The sequence below is a fragment of the Plectropomus leopardus genome, chromosome 8 (genome assembly GCF_008729295.1).
Source record: "Plectropomus leopardus isolate mb chromosome 8, YSFRI_Pleo_2.0, whole genome shotgun sequence".
NCBI classification, from domain to species: Eukaryota; Metazoa; Chordata; class Actinopteri; order Perciformes; family Serranidae; genus Plectropomus; species Plectropomus leopardus.
In genome coordinates, this window is record NC_056470.1 from 9,451,996 (window position 1) to 9,470,556 (window position 18,561).

The 18,561-nt window shown below is 38.9% G+C and overlaps 1 protein-coding gene across 1 annotated transcript in view; it reads right to left on the reverse strand.

The window, feature by feature from the left end:
• cfap74 (cilia and flagella associated protein 74) overlaps nucleotides 1-18,561 on the reverse strand; it is a 68,997-nt gene that overhangs the window by 26,722 nt on the left and 23,714 nt on the right. Inside the window, 8 exon segments of the mRNA XM_042492576.1 lie at nucleotides 3,250-3,378; nucleotides 9,698-9,819; nucleotides 9,969-10,091; nucleotides 12,592-12,710; nucleotides 14,136-14,256; nucleotides 14,671-14,856; nucleotides 14,968-15,057; nucleotides 15,612-15,678. Coding sequence (XP_042348510.1) covers nucleotides 3,250-3,378; nucleotides 9,698-9,819; nucleotides 9,969-10,091; nucleotides 12,592-12,710; nucleotides 14,136-14,256; nucleotides 14,671-14,856; nucleotides 14,968-15,057; nucleotides 15,612-15,678 — 957 coding nt within the window.

Genomic DNA, 18,561 nt, shown 5'->3' on the forward strand with positions numbered 1-18,561 from the left:
ATGACCATATAAAGAAAGCTGTCACGATCTTATGTCAGTTTGTCTCAGAAGTAGAAAAACATTGGAAATGGATCATTCAGAATGGTCTTAAGCCTTAAGTTCTTGCTCACAGGGAATAGCTTTACATACATTTACCTCATTATTTGAAATTTTGGCCACATTTAATTTGAACATCCAACATTGTAACACTTAATATATGAGAGTAAATTTGCAAAAGCCTAATAGGCCCCCTTAAAAACGCTACAGGAGCTGCTTATGACAACTGCTGAAGTAGGCGGGACAGATACCTTACTTTTTTAGGGCAAAATAACAACCCCTGTATTACAAAAATCCACTAATAGTTAATCAGGCTACTGCCAAACTTATTTTTCTTAAGAAGCTCTCTTCTTTTCTTTTTCTTATTTTTATTAAGAAATGCCAATCTGTTCCCAGATCTCAACAATTATCCTGGTCAGTTCACTGTTATCATGAACAATATAACTAATCTACAAAATGAGATCAATGTTGTAATGAACTAGACTGATCTTTGAAGAACAATGAAAGCACAGGGAACTGGGTCTGGTGTCTCAGGTTATATAAGCAGAATCAGGGCCAGCATATAAACAGTGGTGGATAGTGGATGCATGGAGGGATGAGAGGAGTTTGAGAGTAACAGAGAGAGGCAGAGTAGATGTAGAGTTTGAGGGAAAGTGAAGGAGCGCAGAGACAGAGGGCTGCAGAGATTGAGAAAGGCAAAGAGAGAGAAGTACAGTTAAGCACAGAGGTGAGAGGCCAAGAAAAAGAGAAGTATGTGTGAGAGAGTGGGAGAAGACAGCACAGGAGCAAGAGAGAGAGACAGAAAAAGTGTGAGTAGGGAGGGGGTGGTAGCTGTAGCTGTGTTAGTGCTTGTGAACGCTGCATCATCTTAGCAGCAGCACAAGTAATGCTGTACTCTAATCCTCGCATTAAACCGCTGCTGATTCACTAAGGCAGATTACCAACATTTCCCCTCTTTCCCCTTCTGCCCCCCTGCTGAACGATGACCACTGCATGCCCTTAACTTCTGCAATGTGTGAAAAAAAAAATTCCGTCTGTTATTATTTTTTTTTCCATCAGTATCCTCCCAGCTATCAGCTGCTGAACTGTGAAGGGAAAAAAAGGAGGGTGGGCAGAGGAATACTAGCACCCACGCTGAGTTTTTACATACTGCTCGCCTCTCATATTTGCCCTGGGGGTCCCCTGTCCGCTCTCCTGGCATTCAAACCACAGTTCAACTTCTGCCTCTCCATCTAAATATAGAGCCTGTATTGTTGTAGAAAGAATTACCAGGTCCTTCAAAGTCATTAGAAACCATTACCATCGCGCTCAGAGTGCAGGTATGTTGAAGCAACTCTTCTACACCCGCTGGCTGTTGACTGGCTATAGATTGTTGCCATTTGTACATCCATAAAACCCCACTGCTCGCTGCTTCTAAAAAGGGAAGCTATCATATACAGTAAGCTTTGTAGTATGCTAGTAACAAATATATCCAGTCAACACTGTCCTTTAAAAAAATAAAATGAAATAAATTTAAAAAACAGGGTAATTAGACCAGAATTATCTTTAAATGCAGACTCTGCCCAACTGTTAATGTCCATAACACATATATTAACCCTTTACACCCTGAGCAAATAAGTATAATTTCTTTTAAAAAATATGAGGAGAAGGCAAGGAACAATAAAAAAAGGAAAGAAAAGTTACAAGAAAATTACCTCAAAATAAAGAAGTAAAAAACCAAACCAAACAAGAAAAAATTATAATTATTCTAATTAAATAAGCCTGAAAATAAGCACAAAAAGAAAAGTAAAAAAACCAACAGAAAAACAAATCAAAAAACAACAAAAATATACCTCGATTATTTGATGCTAAAAATCAAATAATATATGTATTTTTCTTTTTCCTGTAAAATAATTTAAATAAATAATTACAAGACTTATAAATATATAGAGATTTTTAAAATTTTTTTTACCTTTTTTTTTTTTTTTTAAATAACACCCAATACCCCCCCCCCAGCTTATTATCAGATAATTTCCTTGTCACTATTCACACATTTTTTGCAATTTGTGGGACAATTCTAGCCAAGCTGCTCATTATGTCTTTCAGAGGTTTAAATGTTAGGGAAAGGCGTCCAAATGCAGCACAAGAAAACTGATATCTATCCAGGTATTAAAGGGTTTCCTAAACATGTTTAGGGCAATTATGTGGACGGTGGTTTTTCCTGAAGTGAAAGACTATATATGTTGCAAAGTACAACAAGGCATTTACTTTCTAACATGAGGCTGAGGTCATTTGGGGCAAACACACAGATCCTAAAACAAAGTGTCCTGCAGTATGGAATCAGTGCATGGTACAGTTACCTCTCTCTCCATCTTAAACTATAAGATAGACTGCTGGGGATCTGCTCAGAGATTGCAGGTCAAGAGCTTACAAAGTCTACAAACTGTGTATACCAAAAGAATGCTGTCTCTGGCTGATAATATTTCACCAAACACCAACACACAAAAGACTTCAGTCTCAAAGACATGATACAGAATATAATAACTTTCACCAGTGCTCATTTAAGAAGGACCACTGCAAGGAAACATGTTCTTTGTGAGTATCAAATGGACAATGGATCATATGTATTTATCTGGCCACCAGCATAAGCCAGCATAGCTAGTGCACTAGCTAATTGAAAGGCTGTCTATTTCCATTTCAAAATGTTGATAAAAACTTACAGCATACCCCATGCTGACATGGGGTATGCTGTAAGAGCTGACACACAGAATCAAACAGAGTCATGAAAACTGCATGTAAAAGGAGTGAGGACATTGATTGTACTGCATCCAGTTTTCGTATTTTTGCATTTATGTGAAACAGTGTATTTCTTGGGATGCAAGGAAAATATACTCTGCTAAAGTGAAATTTTGTGGTTGCTGCTTGCAATTCTATTAAACTCCAAGAGCACAAACAGTAACCCAGACATTTCTATGTGCAGTGTATAAAACCTACAGCAAATTTTGTTCAACAGGAAAACTACACGTCACTTCTCCGTTGAAGAAGCATTGGCTGGGAGTGAGTCACAAAAACTGCAAGTCTGGCTCTATACATATGACAAGTCTCCTCTGGAGTGAAAAAGTTTGCACTCTCGTAGAAGGTTGATAGAATCTTAACAAGCTTACAGTCTGAAATAAGATTATGAATGCTCCAGTGATTCCATTATCATTGCATCCTCTGTCTGTCCTTTCTTACCTTGGAAGGAACTTGAGTCGAGCTTTAAAGTTTGATTGAGCCTGGATGAAGCCTGTCTTTGGAAGGATCTCCATGTGTTTCCTCATTTCCGGACAAACCTTAAAGGTCAGCTTCAAAGCTGTGCTGGCTCTGTCATGCAAAAAGATATGGTCTCATTAGCTTAATGCTAACACACCAAGTGCATTATCCAGGGCGATCTGTACTGTTATTGAAAAATAATGCACAGGCGGTAACACAGTCATTATACCATGGTCTGGGCAAATACTCGATTCCGACTGGAAAAAAAAATGAAAGGCCTTTTTTTTTCTCTGGCAAATGACAATGGCATAAGCAGGATAATGCCCTCTGAGGTGTCTATAATCAGGAATTAATAGCCTTATGTCTTCTCGTCAGCCATTAATTCCTGGTCCTACTGGTACTTCATTGGGCATTATCCCACAGATAATGACCAGGAAATAATACTGAACCTAGAATTTCATCAAGTGGCTTAGAGGACACAAGGACAGCACAATAGAAGCAATAAGGTATGCTTTCATTTTACATGACAGCAACAACAAAATATATTCCAGGTGGTATGCCCGGTGGACTTCACAGGGCAAACCTTCTACCCCCCAGGGGATCAGCAAGGACAGAGAAAAGACTTTTTGTTTGAGTGATGCAGAAATTGCCTTGTATGGAGTGATGTACCCCAAGTCCAAACCATTTAAGTGACCCAATTTCCAGGAGCTCCAACAGATGGTTGTGCCTGTGGCTACAAGCCTCAGTTATAGCTGAAGCTTGTGATATAAATGACTCTATACCTTGGGAATTCTCCAACACATCCAACCACAGCCCACACTCATACACCTTCATATAACGATGACAGTACGAACACGCAGAAAAAAAAAAAAAAACTTGTTTGCTGGAGGTGATATGCGTATACAGTGATAACATTTTGTTATTGTCTGCTTTCATCTTCAAAGATACAAATGTGAGTGATGAGCCAGCCGTGGCCAAACAGACTGAGGGACCCCTTATTTTTCGATACCCCTCTCAAATGAAATGACCCACTTTAAACAGCGAGGCCAACCAGATGGTTGTTTCCCCGAGGCAAGGACTCTCAGGGACACTTGGGGGATATTACGTCGCTATCTTTACTCCGGCCAAATGATAACCTTCAAATCACTCTCGTAGGAGTATTCATGGATACATAATCATTTAGGGCAATTAGGCATTTTAATTAACAGGGGCATTTAGCTGGTCCTGTCGATTTTTACTAGCTGCCTGTGACCAATTTATTTCTAAAGCAATTTTTTATTATTTAAAGGTCAGTTAAGAATATAATTTGTTTCCTTGGGGTAAAAAAAACACTGTGATAATGATGATTATATAACCATAACATTAAGTAATATTTAGGATTCATTGGTCATAAACAGATGTTGAATCTCAAGTTATACATGAAATCCAAAAAAGGATCACAAAGAGGATTTATCCTTATTCTCTTACTAATCTCACATTGTTAGCATTTAATGATACACAACAGGCCAAAAGTCCTGTTTGTCGACACTTTGTCCTTATACTTTGGTTTACGTTTGATCTGGGGTTGTAAAGTCTGCCAAGGAGGTTATGCTTTTGGTTTGGTTTTTTTTATGTTTGACATTAGGATTACAGAAGAACTACTGGCCCCATTTTCACAAAACTTGGCGAAAGGGTGTGGCATAGGCCAAGGAAGAGTGCATTGGATTTGAGAGCAGATCAAAATCATGGGCAGATACAGAAGTTATTTTTTCACTTTTAATAACATTGTGAGGCAAAGGTCTGTGCTCTCCTTGTGCCGTTCTAGTTTTTTATGGTTTGGGTTAGGCCCCTTGGTTCCAATTCTGGGAAATGTCAATACAACACTATACAATACAATATTTTGGACAACAATATTTTTTCAACAGTTTGGGGAAGGCGCAACCTGTGTCAACACGACATTGCCCCCATGTACAAAGCCAGCACTGTAAAGAAACATTTTTTCTTGTTTAGCGTGGAGGACATGTTGTCCCAATTGGAATTACCACATTAGTCTGTTAAGAAGGTGACAGCTGTTTACGTTTAACTGACAAAGCTCTATGACGACTGTAGTAACTATGATAATTACTAAAACCTTTGATCCAAATATGGCCATATGCTTCTGGCTCCAAAAATGTGAGATGGCAAAAGCAAAAATGCAAAATTCAGGGCTCCAAAAAAGGAGTCCACAGACCAATGGGTGACATCCAGAGGTGACTATGACTATTATTTTTATAGAGCCTAGCCTTTGTTGCAGAGAAATTGCTTATGCTGAGTGTACATGCAGAAATGAATCATTGAGGGAATAACTGCACGGCTACTGCAATGCATCTGCCCTCTCTTGAAGGGCCAGGTGGCTGCACTTGCTTACTCCACATGTACACATGGGATACCAAGCCTTCAGGGTAGGCTTCTAGGCAACTATCCTCACACTTTAACACTGACTGCTTTAGGCCATATAATTTATTCCTTAATAGCTGGAAAAAGAAGTTGTTTTTTTCATTAGAAACTATGGCTCTATTATCCCCAGAATTAAAATAGAGGAAACAACTCTAGCATCAACAACACACTCACATTCGTCATGCCAAACCACACAGGACACAGTTTGGATGGAGGCACAGTAGGCATATTAGAAATACAGTAAACAGAGAGAAATCAAGGACAGAATGCTTTGTGAAGGAAAGAAAAGCAGGTTGGTTTTGTTTTTTTTTTTTGCGGCCTGAGTTTGGGCAGGAATGCTCAACTCCCCAGCAGGTGCCAGTGGAGGAGGGTTTGAAAGTCCAGGCTGAATGTTTGAAATAAAAAAAAAAAACAAAACACGCTGTTCCCAAAAAACTCTGCCAACTGTCTGCGGAATATTCCAATCCTTGGCTCACAAGCAAAAGTCAAACACTGCACATTTTAAAGTCTCTTAAAAAATCTTTCAATTAGTAGGAGTAATATTCAAATCACTGGCTCGCAGACAAGAGAGACATATTCAATTATGCTTTGTGCTGTCGTCTTAAAAAAAATCTGTCACACACTAAGGAGGACTTGTGGGATATCTACTCATCTACTCAAAGGGAAAAGTGACAAATTGTATGATGAAAGCAGCAGCTCTCTTATTGTTTCCACAAAAAGCCTGCCAAGCTATTTTGTGTTCAAATTACTGTCTTGGAGGCAGAGTGACATATTGCATGGTTTGCTGGTGCAAGCATTAACATTATTTTTTTTAAACTTTGAAAGCTGCCGTTCACACTGATGCTGTCATCGTCATCTTGTCACATGTGCTGGTGTGCCAGCGCACCAGATGGCAGTTGTGACAAATCCCCCACCCCCACACAGGCACTCCCTCCCCCACATGATGTGACACAATGACTGGATAGGTGGTGGACTGCACGCCTGCAAATGTTACTGCCCCCTGGGTGAATTCTCAACCTTGTGTGTGCATCATAATGTATCAGATACCATAATCATGAAGGATTTACTGTTGTCCTGTGCTATTGTATGGACCAAAGAGGATTGCAGGGGATGTGAGCTTACTGCTGGTCCCTCGCATCATCCTTTGTTTAGGAACATTTATCAGCTAATGCATCCCTATTTTAACATGTCTGCACATTTGTTGAATATATCAATACTTGGCTGCGAGCATAGTTAAGAGAGTTTTATGTTGGGCCAGCTGAAAAGTAAGCTGGCCCTGTCAATTTTAAGGGATTTCCATGAGCCGGTTTTCTGTGAAAATGCCTGTTTTGGCAGAGACTGAGTATGTGAGGGAGTTTTAGTATTGCATTCAGCAGATAAGCCAGCATGCTACATCAGCAGCCCATGTCAATTTCCAAACTCTATTTCGAGGGTGTTTCCGAGCATGACAACAAATAAAATGGAAATATGACATGCACCACTCACTTCTGTGGTCATCTTATTGGGCTGAGGGGTTTCATACAGCCTCTTAAATCTGAATATGTAGTTAATTACAATAACCTTATGAATACATTTAGGTTTTTGATTGGTTGTTACAGATTGTGGCTTGTTTCATTCTGTAAGTTCAATGCCTGATGAAGGTCTATGACTTAAACACCACCTTTTCAGTAAACTTCTCAAAAGTGCTGACAGTGTGTAGGGGTTCAATATCCTCTTTAGCATGACTTCACTCACCCACACACTTTTCTACCAGGTGTGCATGATGCAATGTTCACAACTACTTTATAATATACTGTTTAATATGCACTCTCTTGTAATGATGTACTGACTTGGCCCATTCTGATATGCTTTTTGTTTGCCCACAGGTTTGTGATGTCTCAGTCTGTGAATATTGGAGAAATTGGAAAATTTGAGTTTTCAACAGTTCATGGCTTAAAGGTCTCCTTTTGTAAAAAGTCAGATCTCTACAGTGGCCATGAGGGTCAAAACACTACGACACTTCAGAAAACACTTCAGCTTTTCAGAAACCACTACAACATTTCAGAAAACACAAACATTTCAAAAAACACTACAACGTTTCCAACAACAAAACATCTCAGAAATGAAATGAAAGAATGTTTTAGTGTTTTGTGAAATTTTATTTTGTCTTCTGAAATTTTGTTTTGTTTTGGGATGTGCAGTGTTTTGGAAATTGTTGTAGTGTTTTGGAAAATGCCATTGCTTTCAATTTCTTTTTTGAAATACTGCCATTTGCTACCAATGCATTATTGCAGTTAACCATAGACTGTAAATGCATTGTGATTACCAAGCCAGCAGCTAGCTTTAGGGTTAGCACCACGCTTCCACCAACATATGGCTCTTCTGGCTCCAAAAACTCATGACAGTGATGGGAAAAATGCCAAACTCAAGGCTTCAAAATGGGAGTCCACAAACCAATGGGTGACACCATGGTGGCTACATCCATTATTTTATACAGTCTATGGTTGGTTCAAGACTTGGTAGCAAAAGCAGTGATTTTTGCTCGTCTATCCCTTCCAATAGCTTGGATTTGTGACCGCTGTTCCTCTTTGCCAATACAATCCATTTGTTTGGCATTTGCAGTCACACATTACACAATCCCATATTACACAGTTTTAATGCGTGACATGATGGTTCCACAGATAATACAGCAGATATTTTGTGTCTTTAAAAGGCCATCATCTGCTCCATGTTGCTGTGACAAACCAATTCTGAAAGTAGTGACACTGTTAACTAGAAAATTATATAAACACAACTTTCCCAGTTTAGCTGCATTTGCAATTGCTAAATTTTGGTGCCATCAGGTAGGTGCTGCATGGAAACTTTGCTCTAGCTGTTGTTTTCTCCAGTGGTATACAATATGTAGCATCCTATGCCTCAAGTTCCCGTATACAAAGGCTGGATTTTACCTGGAGGCTGGCTACCTTATGTGGTCTAAATTGCATTTCAGTTACAGACTATGTGCACATGTGGTGTCAAATGTTGCTTCCAATTTAAGTTAAGTCTCCTTGAAAAGCTAAAATGAGACTTGCACAAATGAAATGCTAGTGAATACGGTATTATTTCTTTTTTGACTCACACATATACAGATATGTGTGTTTCGTTGTGGATCATCTGCTCACACTTGCTGTCATGACTCATGCAGAGCATTAACTCATTTTACAATAAACACTTTTTTTATGGGTACCTTTCTACTAATAACATTTCCTAATATTTACCTAGAAAGAAACCTGTATGCATTGTTAACCATAAATGATATAAAGTATTATGTATGACTACATCATTCAGCTATTAATTCTTCGAAACTCAAATAAATTAGGTGGCACTCACGAAGTGCACCAATTCCAAATTCTTTAAAATCAGTAATTAAAGTAGTAAAAATTAGTATGCTTGCCCTTGTAACATCCTAAAACTAACAAAGCCATTCTGATCAGTTTTTAGGAGATTATTAGAAACCTTAAGGACCCATAAAATGAAAGGGCACCCTGAGGCCTCATGTTCTGTGTGAGGCCTCATGTTCTGTGTGAATTATCCTTTAACATTACAGACGTCCAGTGTTTCTAAATGGAATATGCACATCACCTTGAAAACTAATGAATAATCAATAAGGTTTTGTACAGTTTCTTGGCGCACTCTGTTTGTCCTTGATCCAATGTTGTCCCTAACTCTTACAGATGATTATTTAAAGTGACACTAATACAGTATGAAATGACATCTCGCGTCCCTTAATTTGATCCTTTGCCTGTTCAAACAAGGCAGTTAGACAAGACATACATAATTGGCATAAATGGCTCACTCTCAAGTGTAAACCAATTTGACATTACCAAGGGATTAAAAAATAGTTTTATTCAATCATAGGGGCAGAGGGACTGATAAAATGTCGTTAGTGTGTTTCTTCATAGAATTACATTGATGGTTGGTGTTTTGTTATGATTTCTGCATATATTTCTGAATCATGAGCATTTACATATATGACATCTCAGGCTCTGAGACCCACCTGCTTTGGACCACGATAATGTCTTGATAGAAGCCGTCAAACATGCAGATCTTAAAGTCAATGTTGGGCTTAACCACCCACACAGGGACGCAGACTGCCACACCCCTTACCTGGATCGGTATCTGTTTGTACCAACAAACCTTTAATCAAAAATGGTGTACATAAAATAACACTAATGTGCATAAACATCTATGGTTCTGTCAACTTTAAAAAAAAAACCTTCTGATCTTGTTCATGATATTCACAAGATGATAAACATTTTGTGTCTTACTGGCTTGCTGTTTAAGTCTGAGAACCTGATGTGGAAGTCCAGTTTGGCCTCTCCTGGAATGGTTGGAGTGAATACAACTTCCAGTTTGATGCTTTCAAAAGGTCCAATCTCCCCTTCTCTAACCTAAGGGTACATCAACCAGGACAAACATTAGATTTTCAAAAATGTTATGTTATGGCCTTAATAGGAGCTGTATACCACATTCAGAGTATTAACATAGCAGCAGCAAACAATCACTTGGTATGTAAATATATATATATATATATGTGTGTGTGTGTGTGTGTGTATGTGTGTGTGTGTGTGTGTGTGTGTATTTTGTGGAAGAGGGTACAACCACGCATATCAGTGTATGTGAGTCCCCGTGTGTGTATCCCACTGTCTTCCTCTTTGTCCGCATCCCCTACTCTCTCCGTTAGCTCTGTCAGCACTGTTGTCATTGTTAGCACTGTTCACTTTGTTAGCACCGTTAGCCGCCGGCTCAGCAAGGTCCATGTTGAGAGGCGAAGGCAGAAAATCCTGGCTCACAATCTTAATTACAGATATGCTCTGAATGTCTCATACAGCTCCTTTAAGGCATATTCTAAAGTAATTCCACAAATTAGCTGAAATAGACATCAGACATTCCTTCTAAATACATGTTTTCACTGAGCTTCATAAGCTTTCTCTTCTCTAATTGTGAAGCTGATATAGTGCACACAGGAAACACTTTAATTTAACAATTTTACTTCATGACACAAGACTATTTCTATTCATGTAGAGGAAACTGAAATCTCTCAGATGTGCAGCTTCAAATGGTGTGTAATCAAACAGTGAAAAGCTATGTGGATTGTCTGCTCGGCTACAAAGCATCAAGGTGGTGAGAGCAATAATAAAAAAATAAAGAGAGGAGTAAGCCATTCTTGCAACTACCAATTTGATATTGTGGGACCATGCTAGCTTGATGGATAGTCTGCCATTTAAGACACCAGCCTTCAACCACGCAATGTGAAAGTATCAGTCAAAATGACAATCATCAAGCCGCGGGCATGCAGGGACATGCAACACACACAGCCATAACAAGCGCAGAGGGAGAGGCGTTGCACCATTAGCCCCCCACCAGAAAGACGTAATGAACCCTGAACAACTCCAGAACTTCACATGGGCCACAAGGCACACACAGCATCAGTGCTAAAAACAAGACAAAGAGGCAGAGAGTCCTCTGCAGACATCATAGTCTGTCTCTTCTGCAACAGAGCAGGTGTCCACTTACAAAGTGTGATGCTGATATTTTTGAGTTCGATCTATCAAAAGAAATTCATTGTGCCAATATCTTTCTTTTTAATTCTGACTATTTTCATACCAACAGCTGGCAGCAGGGGTGGTGACGTCAGTCAAAAAACTAGTAAACAACACATTGATTCGTCAGCCCAGTGTGGCAGGCATATGTGTCTCCATTACAACAGGACCAGTGCTGCCAACTCCTCTGTAAGGAAAGTAGCTACTGACTCTCCCAAAAGTCAGTTGCACAATATGAAATTCTGAGAGAGGCAAAATTAATAGAAAAGGCTGACCAGGTAGTTTACAAACTAACTATTTATGTATTTACAAAGTTGTTTTTGTTGTCATATAACTATGATGTTAGCTTTTTCCTTTTTGTTTTTTAGTGACCTAATCAATGCAGAGCAAAACAAAAACGTGGTCTTGTAGCTTATATTTGGCTAGAGAAGGTGAGGGACAAGAAGCTGACTGAGTGTGTGAGTGAGACTGACTGAGACAGAGAGAACTGTGTGAGGGATTTTGGGGTGTGAAATTAGAAAAAAGGGTGAATATTTAAACAAAAACGTAACATCTGTGCTGTAACTGTACGAAATCATTATCTGTGATTGGTCGTGAGCTGCACACGCATGATTCATTTGCAGGGCAAGCAGCTCTCTCTCAGAGCGGTCACGGGATGACAAGCCAATAGCAGTAAAAGCTATTTAAAAATGTCGCTAAATTGTCACTGAAGAACCCCATCCGAGGTCAACACAACCTGCATGGAGTTGGCAAGGTGCACTTATGTCTGACTCTCGAAATTGTCCGTCTTGGGTACAACTCTTGGTCCAATTAAACTGGTAATGGAAACACAAATGAATGTAGAATGGTATGACTCGGTGCAGCCAAAAGTGCAGATGGAAAAGTCCTACAAGACATCTCAACAACTACTGATCAGATAGATATGTAATTTCTTATGGATATTCATTGTCCCAAGAGAATGATTACAAATTGATGCCTAAATAATTTTAGTGATCCCTTGAAGCTTGACGGGTCAAAAATGTCTACTCACCAACACTTAAGTTCATATGTATTTCACAAGACTGAGTCTACCGCCATGCTATTAGCTCTGTAAGGCTGTACTTCAGCACAGCAGTACTTTGAGCTAAACGCTACATCAGCATGCTAACATGCTCATGTTAAGCAAGCAGAATGTCTAATGATCACTGCCTTACCTCAACATGTTAGCATCCTAACATTTGCGAAGAACTTTACACTAAGACTACAACTTTTTGCAAGGATATATAGTAGAGGAAAAGCCAGGGGCTCCCCAAATAGTTGTGTTACTGTCAGCTACAACTGAGTATATGTAAAATAACTCAATACTTACATTTCCTAGACTTATGTCACCGGAATCCGAGTGGGTCTGATCCGTCTGGGCATCCACATCACTGGACACACAAGTCTCAGGAATGGCTTCTGGATGTGAAGCTGGAGCCACTGACACTGCTGCACACACACACACACAGACACACACTTACAAAAACACACAGTTGCGTGGTTGAGTGGTCAACCTGCCTTGAGGAGCTGCCAACCCATCAAATACAACACAGAAGAAGCACTGAAAGTATAGTTTTATAAACCAAAATTTGGCCTCATGGTGGCACTAAGGGAAAGCTAACGAGGGTCACCAAAAATCAGTAGCTTTCTTCCTACTGGCAGTATACTTTAAATAGTGTGTATTAAGAGAAAGGGTATAAGCAGATACTATAAGTCATCAGAATCTTGACAATTTGGTCTAGAAAATAAAGTACCAGTTTTTCATCTTGGGAGCATGAATAGACACACTAAATTTGATACCATTTAGCAACCTGGCCGTTAGTTCAAGAGATATTGGTGGCTCAAAAATAAATATAAGCACACAATATCAACTACTTTCAGCAACCTAAACATTTGGCCTAGATCAGATAGCCTTTCCTAACAAAAAGAAAAAAAAATAGACAGTCTTTTCCAAACCAGCGGAGCAGAGGCAAAAGACAGAACAGAACAGCTTATCAAAGCATCAGTAGAGAAAAGTGCTGAGTGCGGCGATGGAGACTTCTGATCTGAGAGAGCATTAAAGAGAAGATGCCTCTTGTCATCAGCTGTGAGAGCAAGGTGAACCCTCCGCTTTCTGTGCGTGTGCTCTTTTTTTTGTGTTCTCACCAGGACCAAATGTCCTAACAGGAACAGAAAGATGAGAGAAATCATCCACAATGAATAGATTTTGTCAGTTCAGAGGCTGTTTTAGGAGACGCTTTCCTCTACAAATGATATACAGCTGCAGTGGTGAATATATAGGAGGTTATAAAATACTGCTCAAATTATATTTTCATCAGCATGACAGCCAACGGCAACAGTGCCTCTTGTTACTAAAGCATGAATATGGCTCTGTTTAAGCAATTCAAAACACTTTGCTAAGACTAGGGGAAGATTGTAGGAGTTGGTTAAATATTGAAAAGGTCACTACATCCTACCGCATGCTTTTAGTCAGCATTGATTTTTTTTCCTATACTCTGACAAATGTTGTATTATGAAACAAACAAGACTAGGGCATGCATGTACCATGCTAGCTGCTCTGTGAGGCTGTACTTCGACAAAGCAGTGCTTTGAGCTTTTATTGGCGTAAAAGAGGCAGAGTTAGAGTGATGCTGCTAACTGTCGTTGTCCATGGTAAACGGGACAGATGTGGTACCATATTTGGCAGCACCAGTTAGGTTTAGATAGGTTGGGTCCTAAAAAGCAAGGGTTACGTTTTAAGTTATGAGTTCATATAGAGCTCTAATTCAGAGTCAAAAGTGGCCCAAAACATATGTGTGTGTGTGTGTGTGTCTGTGTGTGTGTGTGTGTGTGTGTGTGTGTGTGTGTGTGTGTGTGGGCGCATAAAAACTTCACCTGGGTGCTCCTGCTGTAACGCCTCAGAAAGCTCCTGAATTTCTTGCTTTGGTTGTTCTGCGGTTCCCACTGATACAGAGCTGATCCGGTGGTCAGATGTTATGTTTTGACTGGTCGTCTCCTGTCAGGGTACAAAACACAACATATAGTTCATTCTAGGGCTGTGGACGTTATCACATTAAGCGCAATGCAATTTAGGTCTGTACATAATTTTTTTTTTTTTTTAACGCATTAATCACTGCCCACGTTTCTCCCTTTTACAGCCATGCCCACTTTATGCTGGTCACATGCTGTTTTACGCATTCATTTGATTGCTAATCAAGACAATCTCGCAAGAATTGATGGACTGAAAAACTGTTTTGAAATGCAAAATAATGGATCATTTGACGGCCCCAGTTTATTCATATGACTGTCTTTAAACCTTGTAATGTGAACTGACTACACATTGATCATGCATGCTGTAAATATGTAGCTGTAAATGGACACTCCATCAGGATGTCAAAGGCAAAGCAACTCTTCGGATCGACAGTCTGACCTTGGAGGTGTTGGCAGAGACCTGGGATGCCATCTGGACATGGCTAGTTTCTGGACTGAGGCATGTGGAGGTGTCTAGGCTGAACAGGGTGGCCAGTGCACCCTTGTTGGTCAAGGTGATAGTCCATGAAATAGTCTGGCCCACAACGTGCGAACCGAAGTCAATGAACTGACTGTCAACCTCTAGCTAGAGAGAGGACACATTCACATACAGTAATTAGCAGCAGCAGTGAAGAGCATGTTAATCATTTCAAATGCAAGCTACTTTCCTCTAGGTTGGCTACAGCATGCTACTCACATAACATTTCTTTATGGAGCATCTGACCGGCACAGAGAAGGGACCCACTGCTGATGCAAACTGGACCTCTCCCTCCAGGTCCTCGTTGATCTGAGGGGATCAAAAAACAGGACTGTTCTGTTGCTCCATAACAGCATTGACTACTAAACTTTGAATTCAGAATCAAGCATTGACATTAGATCAAACTCAGGTCTTTCACAATAAATACTTTTGTTGGACGACATCTTGTGATAAACAATATTATAGTTACTTCCAGACCATTTAATGCCACTGACACAATGATAATACAATTGCATAATATCGCAAGTACACCCTTTCAAAGAGCAAAGAAGTTTTAACTCTTAATAATATTCAGACATTGGAATGTGAAAAAATCTGTGATGTGAAAAAATCTATAATTATATAAGTGCTAGATAACAGAGTCAACGCAATAAAAAATGTGCAGCTGACTTCACTGTATTAAAAATCTAAGAATAAAGTAAAAGGTGCAATATATGATGGTCTGGCGACCAGTCCATGGTGTACCCAGCCTCTTTGCATAGTGTCAGCTGGAATCAGCTCCAGAAAAATTCAGATTCAACACATCAGTTTATTAACTGCCTCATGCATTGTAGATGTATAAAAGGAAGTGTGATGTTACAAACCTTAGGGTAAAAAACAGCCTGCATGTCACAGGACATCCCAGCAGCTAAAGAACCAGGAGGCTCAAAGCTGAAAACAGAAATCACAATGAGCTATGATTAAAAAAGTCTGCACTTTAAATGCAACACATTAACACACAGAGAAAAAAGAATGCTGTTCCAATGGCTATTAAACTTGATATAATGCAGTTAAGACAAGACAGTTAAGACAACTTTTTCAATATCGTGTTTAAAATGATACAATCTCTTTTAATAATATATATTTAGAAATATAGGGAGTCTAACGATAAAAAAAAAAAAAAAACAACACTTAAATCATATTAACCCTTTGATTTTCACTTAACAAGACATGGCCAGAAATGAGCAAGAAATAGTTATGAGAAAATTAGCTTAAAGTAAGCAAAAAAATTACAATTTTAAAATTTAAAAAACATATGAATACATTTTGTAACATGATTTTTGATATATAATCATAACTATTATAAATATAGTGCTTTGGACTTTTTTTTTCATTTTTTTATCTTCAGTTTTTTGATAATTTTCTAATAATACTACCCCCTTGGTAAAAACAAATTTTCAAGTCATTTTCTTTTCACCTTTTACTTATTTCTCACAATTTGTAGGACATTCTTGCCAAGTTGATCATTGCCCTTTTTTTTCTCCATGTTTTGTAAAGAAATCAAACCAATTTGCTCAGGTGTCAAAGGATTAAATAGCTTGAGGAAGGCGTCTGAACGCAGCACAAATAAACTGATGTCGATTCAGGTTTCAAAGGTTAAGCATAAAACTGCACAGAAGAAACAATGGGAAGGAAAATCATTTGGTCCTCAACCTGTGGTTGTTATAGCATTCTATCTAGCAACAAATCCACTCTGGATGTATTCAGTGACTTATTCTGTACGAGAATTGTGTGCTAATTTTTAATTAGAAAAAAGAAAACAATAATCCTATGTTGTATGTATAGAGCTTTCACTTCTTTTTGCTTTGGTATTGACAGAAGTGAGCAGCATTGTTTTTTGATACTAGTACTGTGTCAAAGTTTAAATCTGTCATCGTGACAACCCCAGCTCGGAATAAAATATTTGATAGACAAATTTCTGATGAGTAACACAGTCTCAAACCAGTGTTTGTTTGCGCCGCTACATCAAGTGTGAGACGCTGCATGACCTCACACATACGTGTAGAGCAATAACACAATGCAAGATCCAAAGGAAACACTTTGGTTTTAAAGCACCAGTGCAGTGGAAAACACAATGCATGCAACAGAGGATCAGCAGCTTCCGATGAACTGCTGAAATATGATGAATCTCCTGACACTGAGGTAGATAAGCAGGAGACAGAGCTAAAGCCAAAAGTCAACCTGATGCTAACTTTGCACATTGTAGAAAACTAAGAAAAGAAAAGGCCATTGTTTCATAAGAAAACACTGCAGCGTGGACCAGAATGGCCAGAAGTTATTTCATTATTATCTGTCACTGTAAACCAGAGCAGCAACCAAAAGGTTATTTCCAGACAGGGAAAGAAACATGAGGACTGCGAGCTATTTCAAAGCAACATGTGTATCTCAAAGCACATGTTTATACCAACCCTAACGCTGCCCTGAGGAGCTCCACAACTTGCCGCCCTTCCAGAGACACAAGAAGAGAGCCGATCGATATGAATGCAGCAGGCAGCGAGCCAGAGAAGCAGGGAGGATTGTCGAAATTGAATAGATAAACAAAAAGTTGGAAACATGCATCTATGAGCATAATTGGAAATGAGCTACAGTTCCAGAATATGATGGCTACTAAACAACCTTGCAATTTAGGATTGGTAATGTTGGAAAAAATTTGATCTGAGTGGAATCATGCAGGATTGAGTTTGCATAGATTATGAGATATCTTTTGTGCCAAGTTGACATTTTGGCCTGCAGCTGGTGCAAGACAAAAGCTAAACATCCAAAATGGAAATAGTGCATACTCGTTTTTCGGTCAAGTTTTCAAACTCCAGGAAGAAGGAAAATTAATTCTACATTTTTGCATTTTTTAACATGCATTGTCAAGGATATACAGGTAGAAAATAAATATCAGGCAGCATGCAGCATACACTAATTTAAATCAAACTATTTTTTTTCTATGAAAAACTAAACCAGCCTCCTCTGAAACATGTTTGAATAGCAGTGGACCTCTTCCACTCTAACTCAAAAGTTGCTTTATAGGGATGCACTGATTGTGAAATTCTGGGGCAATACTAACAGTGAATAATCTTGTCCTTTACACAATGCCCATGTTTTCTTGTCCAATTTTCTTTCTTGTTGTAATTTCCCTGTGCCAGGCACACAAATAAACCTTGATTATAAATAAATAAATAATTAAACTGTTTTAAAGTCATTCAGTACCTCATTGCACTAACTTTGGAAGACCATAACTTCAAACACATTTATGACACACCCAAAAATAACTGCTTCAAAGGCCTTTTTTTATGAAAACTTAAAAGAATTTCCCCTTCAAACAACTGAATTTATTGAAGTTTCTCACCAAAAACTAAAATTTCCAAGTTTTCATTTAACCGCACCATAAGATAGTTACAATTTACCATCGCCCTGTACTCATTATTAACAACAAGAGCTTGAATGCATCCTTATGTAACATTTGTCAGCAGGTAGTTCCAGCCACATGCTGCTCAGAGCTAACGTTAAGTAGGTCTCCTCCTACAAATGCAGGCCTTCACACACATTCATTTATTTGTGGCCGGCCACCTAGTTACGGAACTTCTGATTGTCCCGAGGACTATGGGATGCCGTTAGACTGGAGCCCTGACTTTTAGCCCACATGCACAAAACTGAGGTGGCAGAAACAGAAAAACAGAAAAATTAAAAAATACCAAAGCTCACAATTTTACACACTTGAAAATAGAAACATAATCAGCAATCTGTGCATATTATCAACACTGCTGGACAGTTTTTGGTTTGAGC